The 21,377-nt window shown below is 45.0% G+C and overlaps 2 protein-coding genes across 2 annotated transcripts; both read left to right on the top strand.

The window, feature by feature from the left end:
- The first annotated feature begins 6,075 nt into the window (after window positions 1–6,075).
- LOC119116258 (actin, alpha cardiac muscle 1) lies at window positions 6,076–8,091 on the top strand. The gene is made up of 7 exons (XM_037241507.1): window positions 6,076–6,186; window positions 6,259–6,397; window positions 6,508–6,832; window positions 6,912–7,073; window positions 7,146–7,337; window positions 7,579–7,760; window positions 7,840–8,091. Exons 2-7 carry the CDS (start codon window positions 6,269–6,271, stop codon window positions 7,981–7,983), a joined length of 1,134 nt encoding a protein of 377 aa, XP_037097402.1. The 5' UTR covers window positions 6,076–6,186; window positions 6,259–6,268; the 3' UTR covers window positions 7,984–8,091.
- An 817-nt stretch (window positions 8,092–8,908) lies between these two features.
- LOC119116259 (gap junction delta-2 protein-like) lies at window positions 8,909–11,785 on the top strand. Its single transcript, XM_037241508.1, has 2 exons — window positions 8,909–9,358; window positions 9,671–11,785. The coding sequence occupies exons 1-2, from the start codon at window positions 9,288–9,290 to the stop codon at window positions 10,575–10,577; spliced, it is 978 nt and encodes a 325-aa protein (XP_037097403.1). The 5' UTR covers window positions 8,909–9,287; the 3' UTR covers window positions 10,578–11,785.
- Window positions 11,786–21,377: the final 9,592 nt, after the last annotated feature.

Genomic DNA, 21,377 nt, shown 5'->3' on the forward strand with positions numbered 1-21,377 from the left:
AGTTAGGGTTAGGGTTACTAACTAGGCTTTCAAAACTAGAGTTAGGGTTAGGGTTTCTAACTAGGCTTTCAAAACTAGGGTTAGGGTTTCCGACTAGGGTTTCCAAGGAGTTTTGCCATCGCTAATTAGGGTTTCAAACTAGGCTCAGGGTTTCCGACTAGGGTTTTAAACCAAAGTTAGGGTTTCAAACTAGGTTTTAAAGCTAGGGTTAGGGTTTCCAACGAGGGTTTCAAACTACTTTTAGGGTTTCTAAGATTGGGGTTTCTAACTAGGCTTTCAAAACTAGGGTTAGGGTTTTCGACTAGGGTTTCCAAAGTTAGGGTTAGGGTTAGGATTAGGGTTGGGGTTAGGGTTTCTAACTAGGCTTTCAAAACTAGGGTTAGGGTTAGGGTTAGAGTTAGGGTTACTAACTAGGCTTTCAAAACTAGAGTTAGGGTTAGGGTTAGGGTTTCTAACTAGGCTTTCAAAACTAGGGTTAGGGTTTCCAAGGAGTTTTGCCATCGCTAATTAGGGTTTCAAACTAGGCTCAGGGTTTCCGACTAGGGTTTTAAACCAAGGTTAGGGTTTCAAACTAGGTTTTAAAGCTAGGGTTAGGGTTTCCAACGAGGGTTTCAAACTACTTTTAGGGTTTCTAAGATTAGGGTTTCTAACTAGGCTTTCAAAACTAGGGTTAGGGTTTTCTACTAGGGTTTCCAAAGTTAGGGTTAGGGTTAGGATTAGGGTTGGGGTTAGGGTTTCTAACTAGGCTTTCAAAACTAGGGTTAGGGTTAGACTTAGAGTTAGGGTTAGAGTTAGAGTTAAGGTTAGGGTTAGAGTTAGGGTTAGGGTTACTAACTAGGCTTTCAAAACTAGAGTTAGGGTTAGGGTTTCTAACTAGGCTTTCAAAACTACTGTTAGGGTTTCCGACTAGGGTTTCCAAGGAGTTTTGCCATCGCTAATTAGGGTTTCAAACTAGGCTCAGGGTTTCCGACTAGGGTTTTAAACCAAAGTTAGGGTTTCAAACTAGGTTTTAAAGCTAGGATTAGGGTTTCCAACGAGGGTTTCAAACTACTTTTAGGGTTTCTAAGATTGGGGTTTCTAACTAGGCTTTCAAAACTAGGGTTAGGGTTTTCGACTAGGGTTTCCAAAGTTAGGGTTAGGGTTAGGATTAGGGTTGGGGTTAGGGTTTCTAACTAGGCTTTCAAAACTAGGGTTAGGGTTAGACTTAGAGTTAGGGTTAGAGTTAGAGTTAAGGTTAGGGTTAGAGTTAGGGTTAGGGTTACTAACTAGGCTTTCAAAACTAGAGTTAGGGTTAGGGTTTCTAACTAGGCTTTCAAAACTAGGGTTAGGGTTTCCGACTAGGGTTTCCAAGGAGTTTTGCCATCGCTAATTAGGGTTTCAAACTAGGCTCAGGGTTTCCGACTAGGGTTTTAAACCAAAGTTAGGGTTTCAAACTAGGTTTTAAAGCTAGGGTTAGGGTTTCCAACGAGGGTTTCAAACTACTTTTAGGGTTTCTAAGATTGGGGTTTCTAACTAGGCTTTCAAAACTAGGGTTAGGGTTTTCGACTAGGGTTTCCAAAGTTAGGGTTAGGGTTAGGATTAGGGTTGGGGTTAGGGTTTCTAACTAGGCTTTCAAAACTAGGGTTAGGGTTAGGGTTAGAGTTAGGGTTACTAACTAGGCTTTCAAAACTAGAGTTAGGGTTAGGGTTAGGGTTTCTAACTAGGCTTTCAAAACTAGGGTTAGGGTTTCCGACTAGGGTTTCCAAGGAGTTTTGCCATCGCTAATTAGGGTTTCAAACTAGGCTCAGGGTTTCCGACTAGGGTTTTAAACCAAAGTTAGGGTTTCAAACTAGGTTTTAAAGCTAGGGTTAGGGTTTCCAACGAGGGTTTCAAACTACTTTTAGGGTTTCTAAGATTGGGGTTTCTAACTAGGCTTTCAAAACTAGGGTTAGGGTTTTCGACTAGGGTTTCCAAAGTTAGGGTTAGGGTTAGGATTAGGGTTGGGGTTAGGGTTTCTAACTAGGCTTTCAAAACTAGGGTTAGGGTTAGGGTTAGGGTTAGAGTTAGGGTTACTAACTAGGCTTTCAAAACTAGAGTTAGGGTTAGGGTTAGGGTTTCTAACTAGGCTTTCAAAACTAGGGTTAGGGTTTCCAAGGAGTTTTGCCATCGCTAATTAGGGTTTCAAACTAGGCTCAGGGTTTCCGACTAGGGTTTTAAACCAAGGTTAGGGTTTCAAACTAGGTTTTAAAGCTAGGGTTAGGGTTTCCAACGAGGGTTTCAAACTACTTTTAGGGTTTCTAAGATTAGGGTTTCTAACTAGGCTTTCAAAACTAGGGTTAGGGTTTTCGACTAGGGTTTCCAAAGTTAGGGTTAGGGTTAGGATTAGGGTTGGGGTTAGGGTTTCTAACTAGGCTTTCAAAACTAGGGTTAGGGTTAGACTTAGAGTTAGGGTTAGAGTTAAGGTTAGGGTTAGAGTTAGGGTTAGGGTTACTAACTAGGCTTTCAAAACTAGAGTTAGGGTTAGGGTTTCTAACTAGGCTTTCAAAACTACTGTTAGGGTTTCCGACTAGGGTTTCCAAGGAGTTTTGCCATCGCTAATTAGGGTTTCAAACTAGGCTCAGGGCTTCCGACTAGGGTTTTAAACCAAAGTTAGGGTTTCAAACTAGGTTTTAAAGCTAGGATTAGGGTTTCCAACGAGGGTTTCAAACTACTTTTAGGGTTTCTAAGATTGGGGTTTCTAACTAGGCTTTCAAAACTAGGGTTAGGGTTTTCGACTAGGGTTTCCAAAGTTAGGGTTAGGGTTAGGATTAGGGTTGGGGTTAGGGTTTCTAACTAGGCTTTCAAAACTAGGGTTAGGGTTAGAGTTAGGGTTAGGGTTACTAACTCGGCTTTCAAAACTAGAGTTAGGGTTAGGGTTTCTAACTAGGCTTTCAAAACTAGGGTTAGGGTTTCCGACTAGGGTTTCCAAGGAGTTTTGCCATCGCTAATTAGGGTTTCAAACTAGGCTCAGGGTTTCCGACTAGGGTTTTAAACCAAAGTTAGGGTTTCAAACTAGGTTTTAAAGCTAGGGTTAGGGTTTCCAACGAGGGTTTCAAACTACTTTTAGGGTTTCTAAGATTGGGGTTTCTAACTAGGCTTTCAAAACTAGGGTTAGGGTTTTCGACTAGGGTTTCCAAAGTTAGGGTTAGGGTTAGGGTTAGGATTAGGGTTGGGGTTAGGGTTTCTAACTAGGCTTTCAAAACTAGGGTTAGGGTTAGAGTTAGGGTTACTAACTAGGCTTTCAAAACTAGAGTTAGAGTTAGGGTTAGGGTTACTAACTAGGCTTTCAAAACTAGAGTTAGGGTTAGGGTTTCTAACTAGGCTTTCAAAACTAGGGTTAGGGTTTCCGACTAGGGTTTCCAAGGAGTTTTGCCATCGCTAATTAGGGTTTGAAACTAGGCTCAGGGTTTCCGACTAGGGTTTTAAACCAAGGTTAGGGTTTCAACCTAGGTTTTAAAGCTAGGGTTAGGGTTTCCAACGAGGGTTTCAAACTACTTTTAGGGTTTCTAAGATTAGGATTTCTAACTAGGCTTTCAAAACGAGGGTTAGGGTTTCCGACCAGGGTTTCCAAGGAGTTTTGCCATTGCTATTTAGGGTTTCAAACTAGGGTTAGGGTTTCTGACTAGGGTTTTAAACAAAGGTTAGGGTTACAAACTAGGTTTTAATGCTAGGGTTAGGGTTTCCAACGAGGGTTTCAAACTACTTTTAGGGTTTCTAAGATTAGGGTTTCTAACTAGGCTTTCAAAACTAGGGTTAGGTTTTCCGACCAGGGTTTCCAAGGAGTTTTGCCATTGCTAATTAGGGTTTCAAGCTAGGGTTAGGGTTTCCGACTAGGGTTTTAAATCAAGGTTAGGGTTACAAACTAGGGGTGTAAATCGCGGGTTTTGTAACGATACGATATCATATTGATACAAAGAACACGATACGATATTCGCCGATATCTTAAAGCCTGCTGTGATTCATTCACGATACATCACGATATAGTGCTCTACGATCGATATAGAACAATATCCTGATTTATAACAATTCATACGCAAAATCAACAAGGTACTGCAAACTCTTTATTTAGGAAATTACAAAGTGCTTCCAAACGAATGACTTGAAGCCCAAAGGGGAGCGAATTTCCTCGTCTTCTTGGACACTAGCCATAGCACCAGCCCAGGAGCCGCGTAGTTGTCGCCTCCCCTTTCACGTGCCTGCTCTGCTCACAACTCAACACGCCGCGCACTGCTCCCGGAAAGAGGAAGCAAGCAACAATGAACTGGATTTCAAAATAAAGTCGTGTCTAATGTCCGAGGTCAAAAACGGGCGATATAGATCGATGTTTACGTTTAGCATCGATGCCAACAAATCGTAGAGCATTATATCGATTAATCGATGTGTATCGATGAATCGTTACACCCCTAGTATATATAGTTTTGTTTTTTCTTGTCCAAAAAACAACCATATAGTAAGGCTTTTTTTTTTTTTTTTCCAAAAAACAACTATGTATAGTAAGGCTTTTTTTTTTTCTCAAAAAAAAACCTACCATGTATAGTCAGGCTTTTAAAAAAAAAAAAGAACCATGCATAGTAAGGCTGTTTTAAAAATGAAAATGACCATGCATAGTAAGGCTTAAAATAAAAAAAACTATGTATATTAAGGCTTTTATTATTATTATTATTATTATTATCATTTAGAAAAGGCCATGTAAAGTAAGGCTTTAAAAAAACAACAACAATGTATCGAATATACCTTCCATTCATTACATAAGAGGCCACCAAAGCAGAGAGGTCAATGCTAGGGGTCTGCTGACAACCACATATGATTCACAGCTCACCATGTGCTCATTAGATCCCGTCCTCCTCCTCCACGTCGCGGCCAAGGGAGCTCCCTCGCCAGTGGCCCTTTTTCCGCAACGTGGCCGCCCGTTTGGAGCCCGCCGAGTGGCAATGTCACCCCGCCTGCCCGGGCGGCAAATAAAAGCAAAATATGGCACATGTCACAACAAGACGTGCCCCTTGGGCTCGCTGTGCTGACGTCGCAAAGAATGGACGTTGTCAGCATCTGCAAACAAGTAACAGTAGCTCTCCTGTCAGTGTCAGCCAAGAAGAGAAGAAACGGGGCGACTTCATCATGATTTGTTTCTAAATACAATGAAGCGCTTTTACTGGAATGTGCCATGAGCTGTAAACACTGCGTACATTCCTTCTTCCTTCCACAGATTCCATCTGTGTAAGGATCGCTCATCCGTGCCATCCAATTAGGATGATGCAACACATATTTCCCACGAGAATACGTCACATTTTTGTCAATACCCTTCCCAGAAGCTCATTATACTTTGAAAAGTATGGATTTCTATGCTCATCGTGATCTACGGGCAGTTACAGGGGAAAAACTGTGAACCTGGAAATGGATCATAATAAATCTCCTGCCATAGCTGTTGTATTTATTGAATTAAAATGATCTCATTACATTTACTTTTATTATTGTATTAATTTTTTATTCAACTATCTGACAAAAATGGTTTCACATGCACCACCGCTGCAACTCATCGGACCAGGTCTGGTTTCTTTCCATACGCGAAGGAACGTAAGCATTGATGTTTATTTTTTTTGTTTTAGGTGGGGGGAGGGGGCGTGGTGTCTTTGTGCCCCCTCTTGAGGCCTTGAAAGGGGTAACAGCTGCAGATGCCAGCTGTTTGACAAGTGCCCCACACTCGCGATGGCGCTATAGTAGTGCTAACGTGCGTCCAGACACTCAAACCTGATCCTCGCAGGTTCCCTCACCCCAGTTCAAAAATAAACAACAAAGAAGCTGTAAATACAGTTTACAAAGAAATGTAAGCACGCTCAACTTCTGCCTTCCTGACATGACACAATGAAGGCCAAAAATGAGACCAAAATGTCCACATGTCGGAGTCTGAGTCAAGATCTAAAGAAGACGCATGGCTCCGTCCATCTGTCCTCACTACGAGCGCCGCGTCGCCCATACATGGCACAGACGGGCTTCCCTGTCCCCCGTCACGCCATTCATGGAGTGCAGTTGTCAATGGCGCAACAGGCTACCATACTTGGAGAAAGCACAGCCCCTCCCTCACAGGATATAAAACAGGCTGACCAGGCTCTCGGACACCCTCCCCCCGGTTGCCGCTCTTGCGAGGTTCTGAAGTGCCCAGCGCTGATCCTGGTAAGTAGGGGAACCCCTTGGAAGTGTGGATTAATGCCAAGAAGGTGGACTCATCTCTATGGTTTATTTCAGAGGTGACACCATGTGCGACGACGACGAGACCACCGCCCTCGTGTGCGACAACGGCTCCGGTCTGGTGAAGGCCGGGTTCGCCGGGGATGACGCGCCTCGCGCCGTCTTCCCGTCCATTGTCGGCCGCCCTCGGCACCAGGTAAAGGATCTCTATTTCGTGCTAGCTATTCTGAAATACAAAGCTTCATGAACACTTTGGGATAATTTTGTACCCCATAACTAAACCCCACCTCCTCTGTCCTCTCTCAGGGCGTCATGGTGGGCATGGGTCAGAAGGACTCCTACGTGGGCGACGAAGCCCAGAGCAAGAGGGGCATTCTGACCCTCAAGTACCCCATCGAGCACGGCATCATCACCAACTGGGACGACATGGAGAAGATCTGGCACCACACCTTCTACAACGAGCTGAGGGTGGCCCCAGAGGAGCACCCCACCCTGCTTACCGAGGCGCCCCTCAACCCAAAGGCCAACCGTGAGAAGATGACCCAGATCATGTTCGAGACCTTTAACGTGCCTGCCATGTACGTGGCCATCCAGGCCGTGCTGTCGCTGTACGCCTCCGGTCGTACCACCGGTACGTTGCTCTTTCCAGATATTTTTTTCACTTTCTGGATTTTTGGATTTGAATGATCCAATTACGATTTGATTGTCAGGTATTGTGCTGGACTCTGGCGATGGTGTGACACACAACGTGCCCATCTACGAGGGGTACGCCCTCCCGCACGCTATCATGCGTCTGGACTTGGCCGGACGCGACCTCACCGATTACCTCATGAAGATCCTGACCGAGCGCGGCTACTCCTTTGTCACGACAGGTACGCCTCGACCCGATGGGAAAAGTTCTTCTTCCCTTCCGCTCGACTAAGTGTAACATCTCGCCACTGCAGCCGAGCGTGAGATCGTGCGTGACATCAAGGAGAAGCTGTGCTACGTGGCCTTGGACTTTGAGAACGAAATGGCCACAGCCGCCTCCTCTTCGTCCCTGGAGAAGAGCTACGAGCTGCCCGACGGTCAGGTCATCACCATCGGCAACGAGCGCTTCCGCTGCCCGGAGACCCTTTTCCAGCCCTCTTTCATCGGTGCGTAGAAAGCTACGTTCGGGAATTCGCAATGTCCCAAGACTTTGACATTTGAGACGGTTTTGAAGTCGCAATTTATCCTCTCTACGTCTTAAAGTATATTATGAACATTTGCTGCTCTGTCAGCTGTTGGGGGAAGCCGTCTGCCGTAGCGCCTGTTCGGGCAACTGACAGCGGTGTCGGTTTCTCTAAGCTTAAATCTAATCCCGCCCCCTCCCTCCCTCCCTCCCCTCCTCCACAGGCATGGAATCGGCCGGCATTCACGAGACAACCTACAACAGCATCATGAAGTGCGACATCGACATCAGGAAGGACCTGTACGCCAACAACGTCCTGTCGGGCGGCACCACCATGTACCCCGGCATTGCCGACCGCATGCAGAAGGAGATCACAGCTCTGGCCCCCAGTACCATGAAGATCAAGGTAGCTAGCACACATAGATCACTAGCGTTTTTTTTGTAAGGATACCGAATTACCGTAATACTTTTTTGCTTGCGTTTAGATCATTGCCCCCCCTGAGAGAAAATACTCCGTGTGGATCGGAGGCTCCATCCTGGCCTCGCTGTCCACCTTCCAGCAGATGTGGATCAGCAAGCAGGAGTACGATGAGGCCGGACCCTCCATCGTCCACAGGAAGTGCTTCTAAGCCAGCAACCCCCCCCCCTGATCCTTTTACGAGCCTTCAACCATTTGTTTACAATTTCTACATGTATAGCTTTCTAAATAAACAAGAACCCAGGACCTGCGACGCGCACCTCTTTGTCTTCTTTATGGCTCGCTTGAGTAGCTGAAGTAGGACAAATGAGGCTGGCTAATGCAAGGTGAGCCGCTCTTAAATTAAATTGGGCTAAAAAAATAAAATAAAATAGAGTGGCCTTTGTTCACGTGATTGGCGAATAACGGTTATTAAAGTTTTGAATTAGAAAAGATTAGAGCGAGCGGAGAGGATAAGCCACGGCGCCATGTTTCATTGAGGGAAAACACAGGTGGTCATGTGACTTCCCTAATCTCTTTTGGCACATTGATGGACAAACCTTACACTGCCCGACAATGATGATAATGATGATAAAAAACAAATTCAAAGGTTTAATATTATTACTGTCAAGTCAATGTTCAGTATTGCGATAGTATAATTGCACTACAATTTATATAATTAATACATATATTATACATATATCATTTTTATAATTATTTTGCAGAGCCGCCGGCGTACAAAATCAAAAACATCGGTTCTAATCTGCCCCCACGTAGAGAAATGCCATACTTCATATTTTGACCTATTTTCATTAAAAATATATTTATAAAAATAAATTATGAATTATAATAGTAAATAATGAATACATTTTCCTACTATTGTGTAAAATGAAATTGTTTTTCATTGAATATGGAAAGAAAATGGCATAATTGACCCTCATGCAGCACACTTAACTGTGCCTGCCTGGTGCATAAATTGCATTCTATGTTCAAGTGAAGTGAATTACTCCAAACCAGAAGCCCCACGCTTGCGCAAGGAGGAGGAGGAGGAGGAGCAGGGAGGAAGAGGAGGTGGTGGGGGCAGTACTTAAAGGCGGATTAACGCTGGCAAAGACATTCAACGCGAGCTCCCCTCGGCGCGCACACCCGATGTGAGGACCGTGCACGTCGGAGGGCTTGCAAGTCAACCCCCCCCTTACTCCTCCCCAACTTGCTGCCTTCACCACCACCACATGACGGGGGGCAACGTGGCGGCGGCGGTGAGGCGGTGGGAGCGCGCGGCACACGCAGCGGGACGCACAGGCAGACAAAGAGACGCTCGGCGCGGCGGGATGCGCTCTGACGCCAGGCTTGGACCTTTTTTTGGGGGGAAGTAAAACACTCCAAAAAAGATCTTTTTTTATTTTTTGGGGAGGGGGGGAAGCCTGCTGGACCACCACCACTTGTGCCCTCTTCTGCTCCTCCGGATGCTTAGAAATGGGGGAATGGACTATACTAGAGAGGCTCCTGGAGGCTGCTGTCCAGCAGCACTCTACTATGATAGGAAGGTAAGGCGAGAAGAAGGACCGGAGAGACCGCAGCAGCCTCCAGGATCGTCTTTAGCATGGTCCATAGTCCCCCTGCTTCTGTCTTGTGAACCACCCCTCCCACAGGACCCTGTCTGTGCGCCCCTTGGTCGTCTTCGTGTGTTTTGTGTTGTGGTTTGCACTATAGATGTTGAATTAGGGTTAGACGGTAAGACAGAAAAGTGTTTCAGCACTGGACAGTTCCCGTGCGCAAAAGGCACTCGACGTGCGCCGTTGTCCTCTCTAAAATGAGTTCACTTGTTTTCACTTGTTTTTTCCTCCTTATTGAAAAAGGATCCTGCTGACGGTGGTGGTGATCTTCCGCATCCTGATCGTGGCCATCGTCGGGGAGACGGTGTACGATGACGAGCAGACCATGTTTGTGTGCAACACGCTGCAGCCGGGCTGCAACCAGGCGTGCTACGACAAGGCGTTCCCCATCTCGCACATCCGCTACTGGGTCTTCCAGATCATCATGGTGTGCACGCCCAGCCTGTGCTTCATCACCTACTCGGTGCACCAGTCGGCCAAGCAGAAGGAGAGGCGCTACTCCACCGTCTACCTGACGCTGGACAAAGAGCCGGACTCGCTGCTGAAGCGCAGCATGCTCGGCGGTGGCGGCGGAGGAGGGGGGGGCGGCATCGGCGGGGGCGACGACTCGGCCAAGAAGATCAAGAACACGGTGGTCAACGGCGTGGTGCTGCAAAACACCGACAACTCCACCAAGGAGTCCGAGCCCGACTGTCTGGAGGTGAAGGAGATGCCCAACTCGGCGGCCGCCAGAACTACAAAGTCCAAAATGAGGCGGCAGGAGGGCATCTCGCGCTTCTACATCATCCAGGTGGTGTTCCGCAACGCGCTGGAGATCGGCTTCCTGGTGGGCCAGTACTTCCTGTACGGCTTCAACGTGCCCTCCGTTTACGAGTGCGACCGCTACCCGTGCATCAAGGACGTCGAGTGCTACGTGTCGCGGCCCACCGAGAAGACCGTCTTCCTGGTCTTCATGTTCGCCGTCAGCGGCTTCTGCGTGGTGCTCAACCTGGCCGAGCTCAACCACCTGGGCTGGCGCAAGATCAAGACGGCCGTGCGCGGCGTGCAGGCCCGCCGGAAGTCCATCTACGAAATCCGGAACAAGGACCTGCCGCGGATGAGCGTGCCCAATTTCGGGCGCACGCAGTCCAGCGACTCGGCTTACGTCTAAAGAGGACAGCAAAACACACACACAGCCCCCCCCCCCCCCCCCCCCTTGCTCCAGCCATCCTCCTTGCGCGTTTGGAACTTCTGACTATTACGCACGCCTGAATACGTGTCACGACTTTTCACCAGTGGGCAAGTTTGCTTTTCCCTTTTCTTTCCATAAATTCCATGCTTGGATTACTAACGCGTGTGCCGGCTTGCTAAATTATGCTTATGATTGCACAGAGGCATCGTTTTGAGTTTGTACTCCGTCAGAGCAACCATGTGTCTACTACACACACACACACTGGACAATTCATTAGGTACACCTGTGGTCATGGGAATAAATTTTTTTAAAGGAACATACTTTTGAGTGGCGGTGATGGCAACCAAAGCCACAATATGTTCATTTTGGCTTTGGGTGTGTCCTCTTGAAAATGCACTGAAAAGAGGAAAACACCTAAAAGCTTAATCCAAAAATGTGCTGGTTTTTTTCCCACTTCATCTCTATCTATAGTTAAACGGCACTAGTAAAAAGGACACTAATAGATCCATATCCATATATAAACATATTTTTTGTTGCCTGTGTCACACCACTTGACCTTAAACATAAGAGCCGCTCCATTGCTTACTTCTATCAACCGTTGCTGCAAACGCAAACGTCTGTGACTTCACCTTCATGTCTTTTTGTTGTTGTTGTGTAGGACACACCAAAGCGCCCACAGATTTTTATGATTCTCTTTTTTTCCCGCTTTTTTGTGTAATCAAGTGCCATACTTGTATATAGACATGACATAAATGTATACATATATAAAATATAAATATATATAAAATATAAATGTATATATATATATCTATATATATACTATATATAGATATATAAAATATAAAAATATTCACCATCAATGAGAAGCTTATTTCCCCTGCTTGGACGCTAATGGCCCTTTTTTTAAAATGCATTTATTGTGATTTCAATGAATAAAAAAGTGCATATGGACAGCTTTCTTCCAACTATGGGAAAATGAAGATTTTTTTTTTTTTAAATGCCCCCTCCCATACACAGCTCCAAATAAGAAAAATAGCACAAATTGACATTTTTTTTAATGAAAATAAAAAAAATGCTCTGGTGCTACAGTTTTGCTTTGATTTTCAAAGAATGGTTTGAAAATGTATCCAAAAAGACATCCGAATAAGGAATGACGAGCAAATAAAAAGTGGGATTCATGGACACTACCAGTGTGTGAAGCGCAGGGTTTTTTTTTCTTTGTGCGACGGCTGGCTTACTGTATGCATTTGTGTGTGCGTGTGTCGTTGGCGCAGTAGCCACGCCCACTCCACTGCGGGACACACCTTTTACACGGGTGGTGCTGCATCACTGATGCGCAAGTCCATATTATATGCAGCGGACACAAAATTAGGTACGCCTAAGCCTTCGAATGTGATTTAAGATTTGCCTTTAAAATCATGAGGTCACTTTTGACTGACACTATGGGGGGAATTTTTCATTTGATAAATACTGCATCATACTTTTGGGTGCTCTAGTTCTCCAAATAGTCACGGAGTGCACGCAAGAAAAATATATACCTTCGACATGTAGCCATTTTTTCCCCACAAGGGTGGCAACTGTAATTACCTCAGCTCAGAGATGCAATTTTGTACACACGGACATTAAAGATTTAACGGCTGAACCCCATTTGAACTCTGTTGCTAACCAAAACAGCAGCAAGGATAGTTAAGTAGTATCTCATATTAGTCAAACGGCGAATTACCGATCTTACATTAGGTGGAGGCGAGGTCTGTTGTGATAGTTAATGTTCCAGCTGTCATGTGGTTGACCTTCAAAGTTTGTCACAGATTTTTATTTGATAATTCATTGATTGAGTGATTGATTGATTGATTTTTTCAAGGAAAATTTTCAAAAATTTGTATGCACAACAAGTTTATGTCGTTTTTAGCACATTTAACTGTTGGACATTTTTTTCGCATTTGATTCAGTGATTCTTTAACGTACCACTCGGGGGCATAACACTAGTTGCTTGCTAATTTATTAAAAAAAAATATTTATAATAGAGCGTTTTAAATGAGTCTAATAATAACAAACTTTAAGTAACGCTTAGATTATATTATCTGTAATTTATTTTGAAAGGATTTTTTTTCAAATGTTCTGCTATATTATGCTTCTTAATTCTTCGAATGCATTAATGTCCCAATTTGGAATTTGGCCCTCAGCCCAGAAATGAGCAGCAGCCCATTTTTGGTCCACTCGCCTCCACCTTTCACCTCTCATTTGCGAGAGGAGCGAGCCGGGATTGATGAGGAGAAGGTTCGCTCCCTGAAGGTCAACAGCGGACGAGAAGAGGAAAAACAGAGGAAGGGCTGCCCCTCCTTCGGGATAAAACAGAAAAAAAAAAAAAAGATACTTGCCAAGTACTCTCGCCAGCGTGACTCTGTAAAGTTAGGAGAATTTGAGTGGCAGCACAGGAAGCTCTCCCTCAACTTGAAAAACTAAAGAAAAAAGAGAAAGAAAAAAAACAACTTTGATGTTACACACTCTTGTTGCTCACAGTTTACAAGTGTGACAAAATGGAGGAGCAATCAGCCTCCGTCACCATGACAAGTGGAGAGCCGGTACGCATTTTGACGCCTTTAGATCCGGTGGTAGCGTTCCTTGGCTCGCCTCTCAAACGTCAGGCCGAGTGGCAGAAATAATTGGGCTGTGGCGCAATGCGATTAGGCACGCTGCTATGCATTTTTTTTTTTTTTTTTTTTTAACATTATGCAGTACTTGGCACGGATCACACAGAGTACCTGAACTCACATTTGACTCACTTCATTAGTGACGCTTACGCACGCAACCTAATTGCACTAATCTTATTTTTACATTTTCAGATCAGTGTGAACGTGCATATCAAAAGTCTACACACCCCTGTTCAACCCCCAATCGTATAATAAAAATACGGACGTGACTTTCAGAAGGCATTAACATTGCATGACAATCGTAGTGGATTTTTCAGGTGGTCCTAATAATCGCCTCAGCGGCAGTGAGCCACCGTGACAACTGCACTAGAGGCCAGCGAGCTATTTTAGGAGCAAAAACCACATCCCACTTTTAGAATATGTCATTCAAATTCTACACAGACAAAAGAGAGGATTTGGATGCACACATATGTTGTGGGGGTGACGCCATGGTACACCGATGTGGATGTGAACATGGCTTAGTGGCTCTGCAAGACAATCTAATCCGACGTAAATGGACAGCGCCAGGAATACATTTGCGCTGAAACTAGGAACGTGCAAGTCAGCGTTTTTGCCGATCAGTGGTCGCTCCACGACGTTGTATTGTATGGACACCATATTTCCAATCATTTGAATGATGGCTTCAAGGACAAAAGGGAGATTTTCGGTTTTGGTGTTCCCGTTTAGCGCACATGACAGAAGGGTTTGAGTGTGTGTGGGGGAGACTGGTGGGGCAAATATTACTCAGTGGCATTGACAGATTGCTCTACCTGATAGAAGATTAATTTCTCATCCATTTTTTAAAAAATGTGACCCCGCCCCGAGGGATTAAGAACATTAGCGGATTATACGCAGATTTGCCAAAAGCACAGGTTCATTGTGGCACGGTCAACACCTGGACGAGGACACGATGCACCCAAACAAAAAATTTTGATCTGATGACACTCAGATTTGATTATTTTTTCAACGGTCCATCAGCTCAGGTGTGAATCAGGGTCACATTGAACACATATTAAAAGTAATATTTGGTCTCCCTGTGCATTTGAGTCAACAAACATTGTGCCGTTTGTAAAGTCGAACATTTTGACTTCGTGTCTTGGCTCTCATTACATTACATTGTCATGCGGCACCCCGGTCGCCATAAACAAACAAAAACAATTTCCTTCCAGTAACAATGCTCATTTCCCCGCAGAAGTGACAGTTCATTCCGACGCCTACTTTGTACGCCCGCCTGCCTCGGTCCACCGATTCCCGCCCTCCACGGCGCCTAATAGCCTCGTACGAGACACGGCTCCATTGTTCCTGATTAATGTTTAGGTTTTGCACCATTACGCGACCAATAAAAATCAACGGCTGGCAGGCCTTAATCAGACGCAGGGAACATTGGCAGGACAATTGGACTTGATATGGAGCAGCGGGAAAGACGGAGGAGACACAAGTATTGATATTCATTTAAGGGCCAGCCGGCAACGCTAAAATACACTCTCGTACGGCCCGAGAATATGAATCACCACAATGTGCCACAGAGGCTCGGAGAGAATTGACGTCCTGTGAGCAATGTGTGGAAGGGGAACTTAAAAAAAAAAAAAAAAAAAGAATATATACAGGAAATAAGAGACATATCACATCATTTTTTTTTTTTGCAAATCCTGCGGGAATTGTAAGATTACACAATGTGGGATGGTGTCATTGTGTGTGCTTCATCGTCTAATCTATCTGCCTGCGCTTTACCTTTGGACTCTGTTTGAACCAGATACATTTCCACAGGCTGCCACTGATCCAACGTTTTTTTTTGTTTTTTTTCTGGCTTCTGAATCTACCTCACATCTTTCTTGCTCTGTTTTCTTTTTTGCAGTCTGTTGCTCTCCTCACCTTTTCTTCCACCTAAAGCTTCTTGTCTCATTGTGATGGTTTCACCAAACGGTGCAGCTCAAAGGGGTTTTATTGATGCCACATTTTATGATTTTCAAGGGACCAGCTTTGAAGCAAAAGTGATACATTGAGGCTGTGTGTGTGTGTGCTTGTTGCTTTTGCTTGCACTTTCAATTTGAAATAATGTCTTGTTTTTGTGGGTGGGAATTTGGATAGAAATGATTAAAAATGTGATTCATCAATTAACAATAAAAAAATAATAATCGTTAATGAGCAGGTCTAAAATAGACAAAATTGTAACCCTAACCCACCCTAACCCTGAGACAGCTGCTAAAAAGGTAATTTTATTTCCAAACTGCAGACAAACCAAGAAAACCAATATAGCGAAACGCGGAGTCCCCCCAGGGTCTGTTCTATGTCCTCAATTGTTCGACACTCAGACAGTGAGGAACAAAAATATCTTTGTCAATGCGGATGACACGCAGTTCACCATTTCAAAACCCTTGGGGATATCTTCTCCCATTCAACTGTTGAATAAGTGCATGGAACAAATCTTTCAACGGAAGCGCCAAAATTATCTCAATTGACTAAGACAAAATGAAAACAGATGACAGATTTCACTTGATCGTTTTAAGTCTGTTTTGCATCCTGAACTTAATATGAGAATGTTAGCAATTATGTTTATATCATTTTTTTAAAGTCCATTTCTGGAAAACTGCTGGAGAATGTAAACATTGCAGCGCATCGTTAATGGCCAGCGCTAGCTTTGTCACACAATCGCCATAGCGTGCTAATGTGCAGCATTATCCCGAGATGACCCACAAATACCAGCTCAGTGGCCTAGTAGTAGAGTGTCCGCCCTGAGACTGGAAGGTTGTGGGTTCAAACCCCGGCCGGGTCATACCAAAGACTATAAAAATGGGACCCATTGCCTCCCTGCTTGGCACTCAGCATTAAGGGTTGGAATTGGGGGGTTAGATCACCAACTGATTCCCGAGCGCGGCGCCGCTGCTGCTCACTGCTCCCCTCTCCCCCAGGGGATGGATTAAAATCACACGGGGATGGGTTAAATGCAGAGGACAAATTTCACCACACCCAGGTGTGTGTGTGTGACGATCATTGGGACTTTAATCTTTTAATCTTTAATCTTTAATTGAACAATCGTCGTTGCCAGGGTTCCATCGAGTCAGTGTCTGAAAAAATAAAAAACAACAACTACAAAATCAGAAACGAGGGTTGCTGGAAAACACGGGCCCAGTTATCGTCTTCAGCAAGGCGTTAATTAGAGTGAGAAATCTCCCCACGACCAAAGCGCAAGCTCACACACATTCGAGTTCGGTAATAAGGTGTGCCAAGAGGCGTCACAGCCAAGAGGCTGTGAAAACGCCTTTGCACATCTTGTCGTCTAGGAATTGACAACCATAAGCTCGATGGAGGATGCAGTAAACACATATTAGCTTTGGGAAGGTAATTATTAGCATTGTTAGCATATTTACATTGTTAGCGTATTGGGGGTGACACGACTAAGTGACAAATAAGGGGCAATGGTTGCGATTAGTTAGTTTGTCCGTGCGAGGAGAGACAAGTCGAAGCTCATTATGCAGCTTTCGACCAATCCAGCGTTGGCTGCTGTGGAATCCTTAAAGAAAGGCCTTATTGGTATTCCAGGATCAATAGCAAATTGCTCTGTTAACAGATGGCTGGCACTACCTGCCGATGGGGCATTTTCTAATGACACTTTTTTACTTTTCTAGATGGCACTCGCTGTTCAAAATTGGGCTGAAAGCACACTGACTTGGCATTTCATAAACACATTACAACAGTGCCATCTAGAGGAAAGAAATATATACAACTGGTTCATGAAGCAAATTTGAAGCTTCATTTTTTTGCCTTCCTCCCACCTCTGTTGACTTTATCACTGGGCTGCAGCTTGTCTATGTTGTTTATATGAAAGCATCAAAATAAAAGATGACGTAACCGTGACCCAATGAGCCATTCAGCTTAGGTCATCATCCAAAGTCATGCTGACTTCATTCATCATTAATTAACCGCAGTGGTGAAGTTGCTACCATGATAGGGCAATCTGAGTCACACATTACAACTCAACTGGGTCACTAAATGACCTCTAAACAAAATGTTGCTATGTATATTTTCCACTCTCTTGGTTTATCTTCCATTCATGAAAAATAAATAAAATACAGAGCGATTCTGGAAGCACTCACATGGCCCGAGGAGGCACAACTGGAGACAAGCTGTTCTCCCTCCAAACACAGATTTGGGCGCACATGACTCAAGCAAGCAAGCGAGCAGCTTTGGCCTGCAGTCGTGCCCTGCGGCAGCAGCAGCAGCCGCAGCAGCAGCAGCAGCAGCAGCAGCAGCAGCAGCAGCAGCGCTTGTGCAGAGCCAGACTTGGCGTTTTAAGCACACATGCGCGGAGCCATCGTTTGAACCCAGCCACAGTCACACATGGAGACCAACGATTGGCGTGGCCTCAGAACTGTGATGTGCTAGCCGCCGTGCCACCCGCTAATCCTGATGGAATAGAATTGGGAAAACAATATGACCACGGCAGCCAAAAAGAAGAAATCATTTTCAATTTTTGGAAGCACGCTCGGGATTGTCATCCGATTGAAACAGGGTGTGAAATTTCTACTCAAACATTCATGCAGATGACATCAGCGCTGCGCCGTGAGTCAACATGAGATCACAACGGAGCCAAGGCGGGGACCACGCCGAGCGGAAGGAAACAAACGACACCTGAAGGAGGCTCGGCTCCTCGCAGACGTTACTTCACTGGCAAAACATGAGCTCACCGGGCAGGGATGTCACCATCAGAAGGGCGACTTTGGAGCAATCCCTGGCTTGCCTCCGTCCTCAGCGGCAGACGTTCAAGCCGCATTGAGTATTTGATAAATCATGCAGTGTTTACTACAGTGGCGAGCGAGCCAAATCCCCGAAAACGTTTGGCATGAGCCGCAAACTGCATAATTCATCAAAATGGAGGTAGACCGCTTTGTCTCGAAAAAAAAAAAAAAGGTAGACTGGCTTCATAGTTTTCTCGAATCTAGGGGCTTAACTTTATGCCCCAAATTAGCGTTGAGTACTTTCAAATCTATTTGTTTCATTCCTAAGCTTTGAAAATTTGCCTGAAGCCATTTTGAACAACACACAAAATGGCTCGGTGAGGGTGACTCTCCTGACACCATGAATCAGCACATTTTGGGTCGAGCTGAGGTCAGCATGAGTGTCCAGGAGAATTCTGTCCATCAAATCTCTCTTGAGATGGGCGTGTTGATGTCCCACGTCACCAGCGTGTCAAACAACAAGCTTATCAAAGCATCAGCAACCTCTCTCGGCGTTTTCTGTCACTTCAGAGGCCAAAGTGGGGTGTGGGAGAAAAGACCGGGGTCATGGGGTCATGTCAGGCCTGAGGGAGGCCTCTCAGCAATTTTTGTTGAATATATATATATTTTTGGACCAGCAAAAATAAGTGACAGTGGGCATTTAACTTGACATCAAAATCAATGTGAATGTAAAATGGGAAAAATATGACCAAAAAAAGATGTATAATGTGGTGCGCGGTTAAAAGAGCCGTCAGGTCAGAGCAGAGGCAGAAAATGGAGCCGGCCTGACGTCGGCGTCATTATAAATGGCTCTCTTGATTACGGCTGATAAAACTTAAGCTGCCGTCGCTTAATGGGATTGCGGAGAGGCTGAGTGCTTGCCAATTTGGCTGTGTTATGCAACAGGCAAGTCACTTCATACCTGCGGCAGGTTGTCATGGCAGCCATTTTGTAAGCCTTGTCTCCACTTAACACGTGTTCCCTCCTTCCATTTTCCCTTTGCCTGTTTGTGCACCTGCTCAAGATTAAAGCGCCGTCGGCTACTTTTTGATTTTGGCGGCGCCTGTTTAATTAGACAGGATGAGGGATGACAAACACTTGAAATTCATAACGACATTGTGACAGTTTTCAAGCGACCATTTGGGAAAACCTTCGTACGTTGTGACAGATTCCACAGAGCGCGTCCGGCGTCCTTTGCGCTCTCACATCCTAAATGCACTCGTTGGTATTCTGCGCGCCGCCGTTTGTTTTCGGCATAATGCGGGAATGTCATTCGGCTCCACGCGTCTTCCTCAAACATTACCATACAAATAAAAGCTCGGGAACAAGGGGGGGGGGGCAGGAAGCAGGAGGAGGTTGAATTTATGGGGCGCAGTCATTGGAGAGGCAGCAAAGTGAATTTTACACACCAGCAACCTGGTAATGAGGATTATAAAGGCAATAAAATGCTGCCCCTTTACTAACACGTGAGATATGGATTGGTCTAAATTGACATCATAAATAATTCTCCTTCATTGGGAAGATTAAAGATACATGGTGCACGCATGGTTACGCCTTCTGTGTGTGTTTTTAAGTTTGCATCGAGGGTTCAAAAGTTCATCCTGAGCCGTTAATGAAACTCGCAATGGCTCGGTGGCTTAGTATTAGTTGCAGAGGCTTGGAGAGATATGCTCATGTAAAAAAACAAAAAACTAAATATTCTTAGCAAGCGTCATGCTAAAATGTACTACACGGAATATTCAGAAAAGTGGCTCGACAAGACATGATCAAGGTGCAGATTCAATTCAGATGAACGGGATTATTTTTGTCCAAAAATGCAGTCAACACCACCGAAAAACAACCACAACAACAACACAATATCTCCCCCTTGTCATCGTGGCTTGAAAACGAATCCCAATGAAAGGCGACGCGATGGCTATTGTTTCGAAAAGCAGATTATGTGTGACTTTGGGGGACGTGCAACACATGGCCGACGCTCTCAAAGATGACACTGTTAATCTCTTCTCTGTACCGGGGAATGCAGCGCTTTAAAAAGAAAAGTGAAGAGCGGAGTGGAGGATGAAACGTTGGTGACTTTGTCATGTTTATACTTAATACTAATCAAAGCCTCTCTAAAGGCAATTCAACTTCCATATAAACAACAATTAAAGCCTTTAAAAGGCAATGAACTTTTTTTTAATTTGCATATCTGCAGAGTCGGTGTATGGCAACACTATCTTTATTCCGAGCACATCCCTCCTAAATCCGCTTGGCTCACTCCGTTATTGAACCGTCATTGGCTTTGTTTTTGCTGGCAAACTCGCCTATTTTTCTTTTTCCTCGCCCCCTCCCCCCTTCTCTCTAAAATTATGGCCCATTTATTCTAACCCAATTATTATCGAAGGCTGGCTGAGCTGAGTGATAGACGTGAGCTTGTCCAAGCACACACCGACGGCATTAGAAATGATCCCGATTCATGACCAGTGACGAGGTGACTAATTAACACTGCGTGTGTGTGTTTGGGTAGAATGTAAATGGCCCGGGCGGGACAGTTTATGGCGTGTTTCGACACGGCTTGTTGGTCGCCATTCCAGAGACAATGTGTAATTCTTGTCTAATGGAGAGGAAGTGGACCATCATTAACCCCAGTTAGTCCAAACGTGAGCTGCATGAGCAGAACCTTAAGTGTCAGGAGGATAAAACAAATTAGATGTACAAATAAAATTTAAAAAACGAAGCATTTAAGGCACAACATTTGAATTTTTTTTAATGAAAAATAATAATTTAATAAAATGGTAGGGGTAAATGGCTAATAAATAATTGTGCAGAGCAAATCCTGCCTAGCAACAAAGCAACCAATGAGTGTATCTTGATATAGACGCCGCATGCTGCTTCACCTGACTAAAATTGGATTAAGGTCGTCCGTGTTGTTCGCACTCCACCTTACCTCAGATAACTCTTGACAAGTGTGAGTATTTGATGCGTGGCGGGTTGGATCAGAGTCTACGCTCTGTAATGTAGGTGAGGGAAGGGGAGGAGATTACAGGGGGAAGGTGCGAGGTGCAACATGGTTTTGACAGCATTGGTGTGCCAAGCTCTCTCCTCCAGACTGGAAGCGCTGCCTGCATGTCAATGAGCAGAGAAGCTGGGGTCTCTTGTCTCACACACACTGGCTGCCATCTGCACCCTGAATGGGGAAGTGTGTATGTGTGTGTGTGAGTGTGTACTTCAGAGGATGGGCTGCAGTTAACCCAGCCTGTCTCACAACCTTTGAGAAGCAGACAGATCATGGGGGGGGGGGTTCTATTTTTAGACGTGCAATGGGGGAATGGATAAACGTGTGTGTGCGAGTGTGTGTGTGTGTGTGTTTGATTGCAAGGGGTGAGCATGATGCG

This window comes from Syngnathus acus, chromosome 22 (genome assembly GCF_901709675.1).
Source record: "Syngnathus acus chromosome 22, fSynAcu1.2, whole genome shotgun sequence".
NCBI classification, from domain to species: Eukaryota; Metazoa; Chordata; class Actinopteri; order Syngnathiformes; family Syngnathidae; genus Syngnathus; species Syngnathus acus.

Coding starts and splice junctions, on each gene's coding strand:
- LOC119116258 (XM_037241507.1), top strand. CDS start 6,269: ATGTGCGACGACGACGAGACCACCGCCCTCGTGTGCGACAACGGCTCC. Junction 6,398..6,507: donor TCGGCCGCCCTCGGCACCAG/GTAAAGGATCTC, acceptor GTCCTCTCTCAG/GGCGTCATGGTGGGCATGGG. Junction 6,833..6,911: donor CGCCTCCGGTCGTACCACCG/GTACGTTGCTCT, acceptor TTTGATTGTCAG/GTATTGTGCTGGACTCTGGC.
- LOC119116259 (XM_037241508.1), top strand. CDS start 9,288: ATGGGGGAATGGACTATACTAGAGAGGCTCCTGGAGGCTGCTGTCCAG. Junction 9,359..9,670: donor CACTCTACTATGATAGGAAG/GTAAGGCGAGAA, acceptor TTATTGAAAAAG/GATCCTGCTGACGGTGGTGG.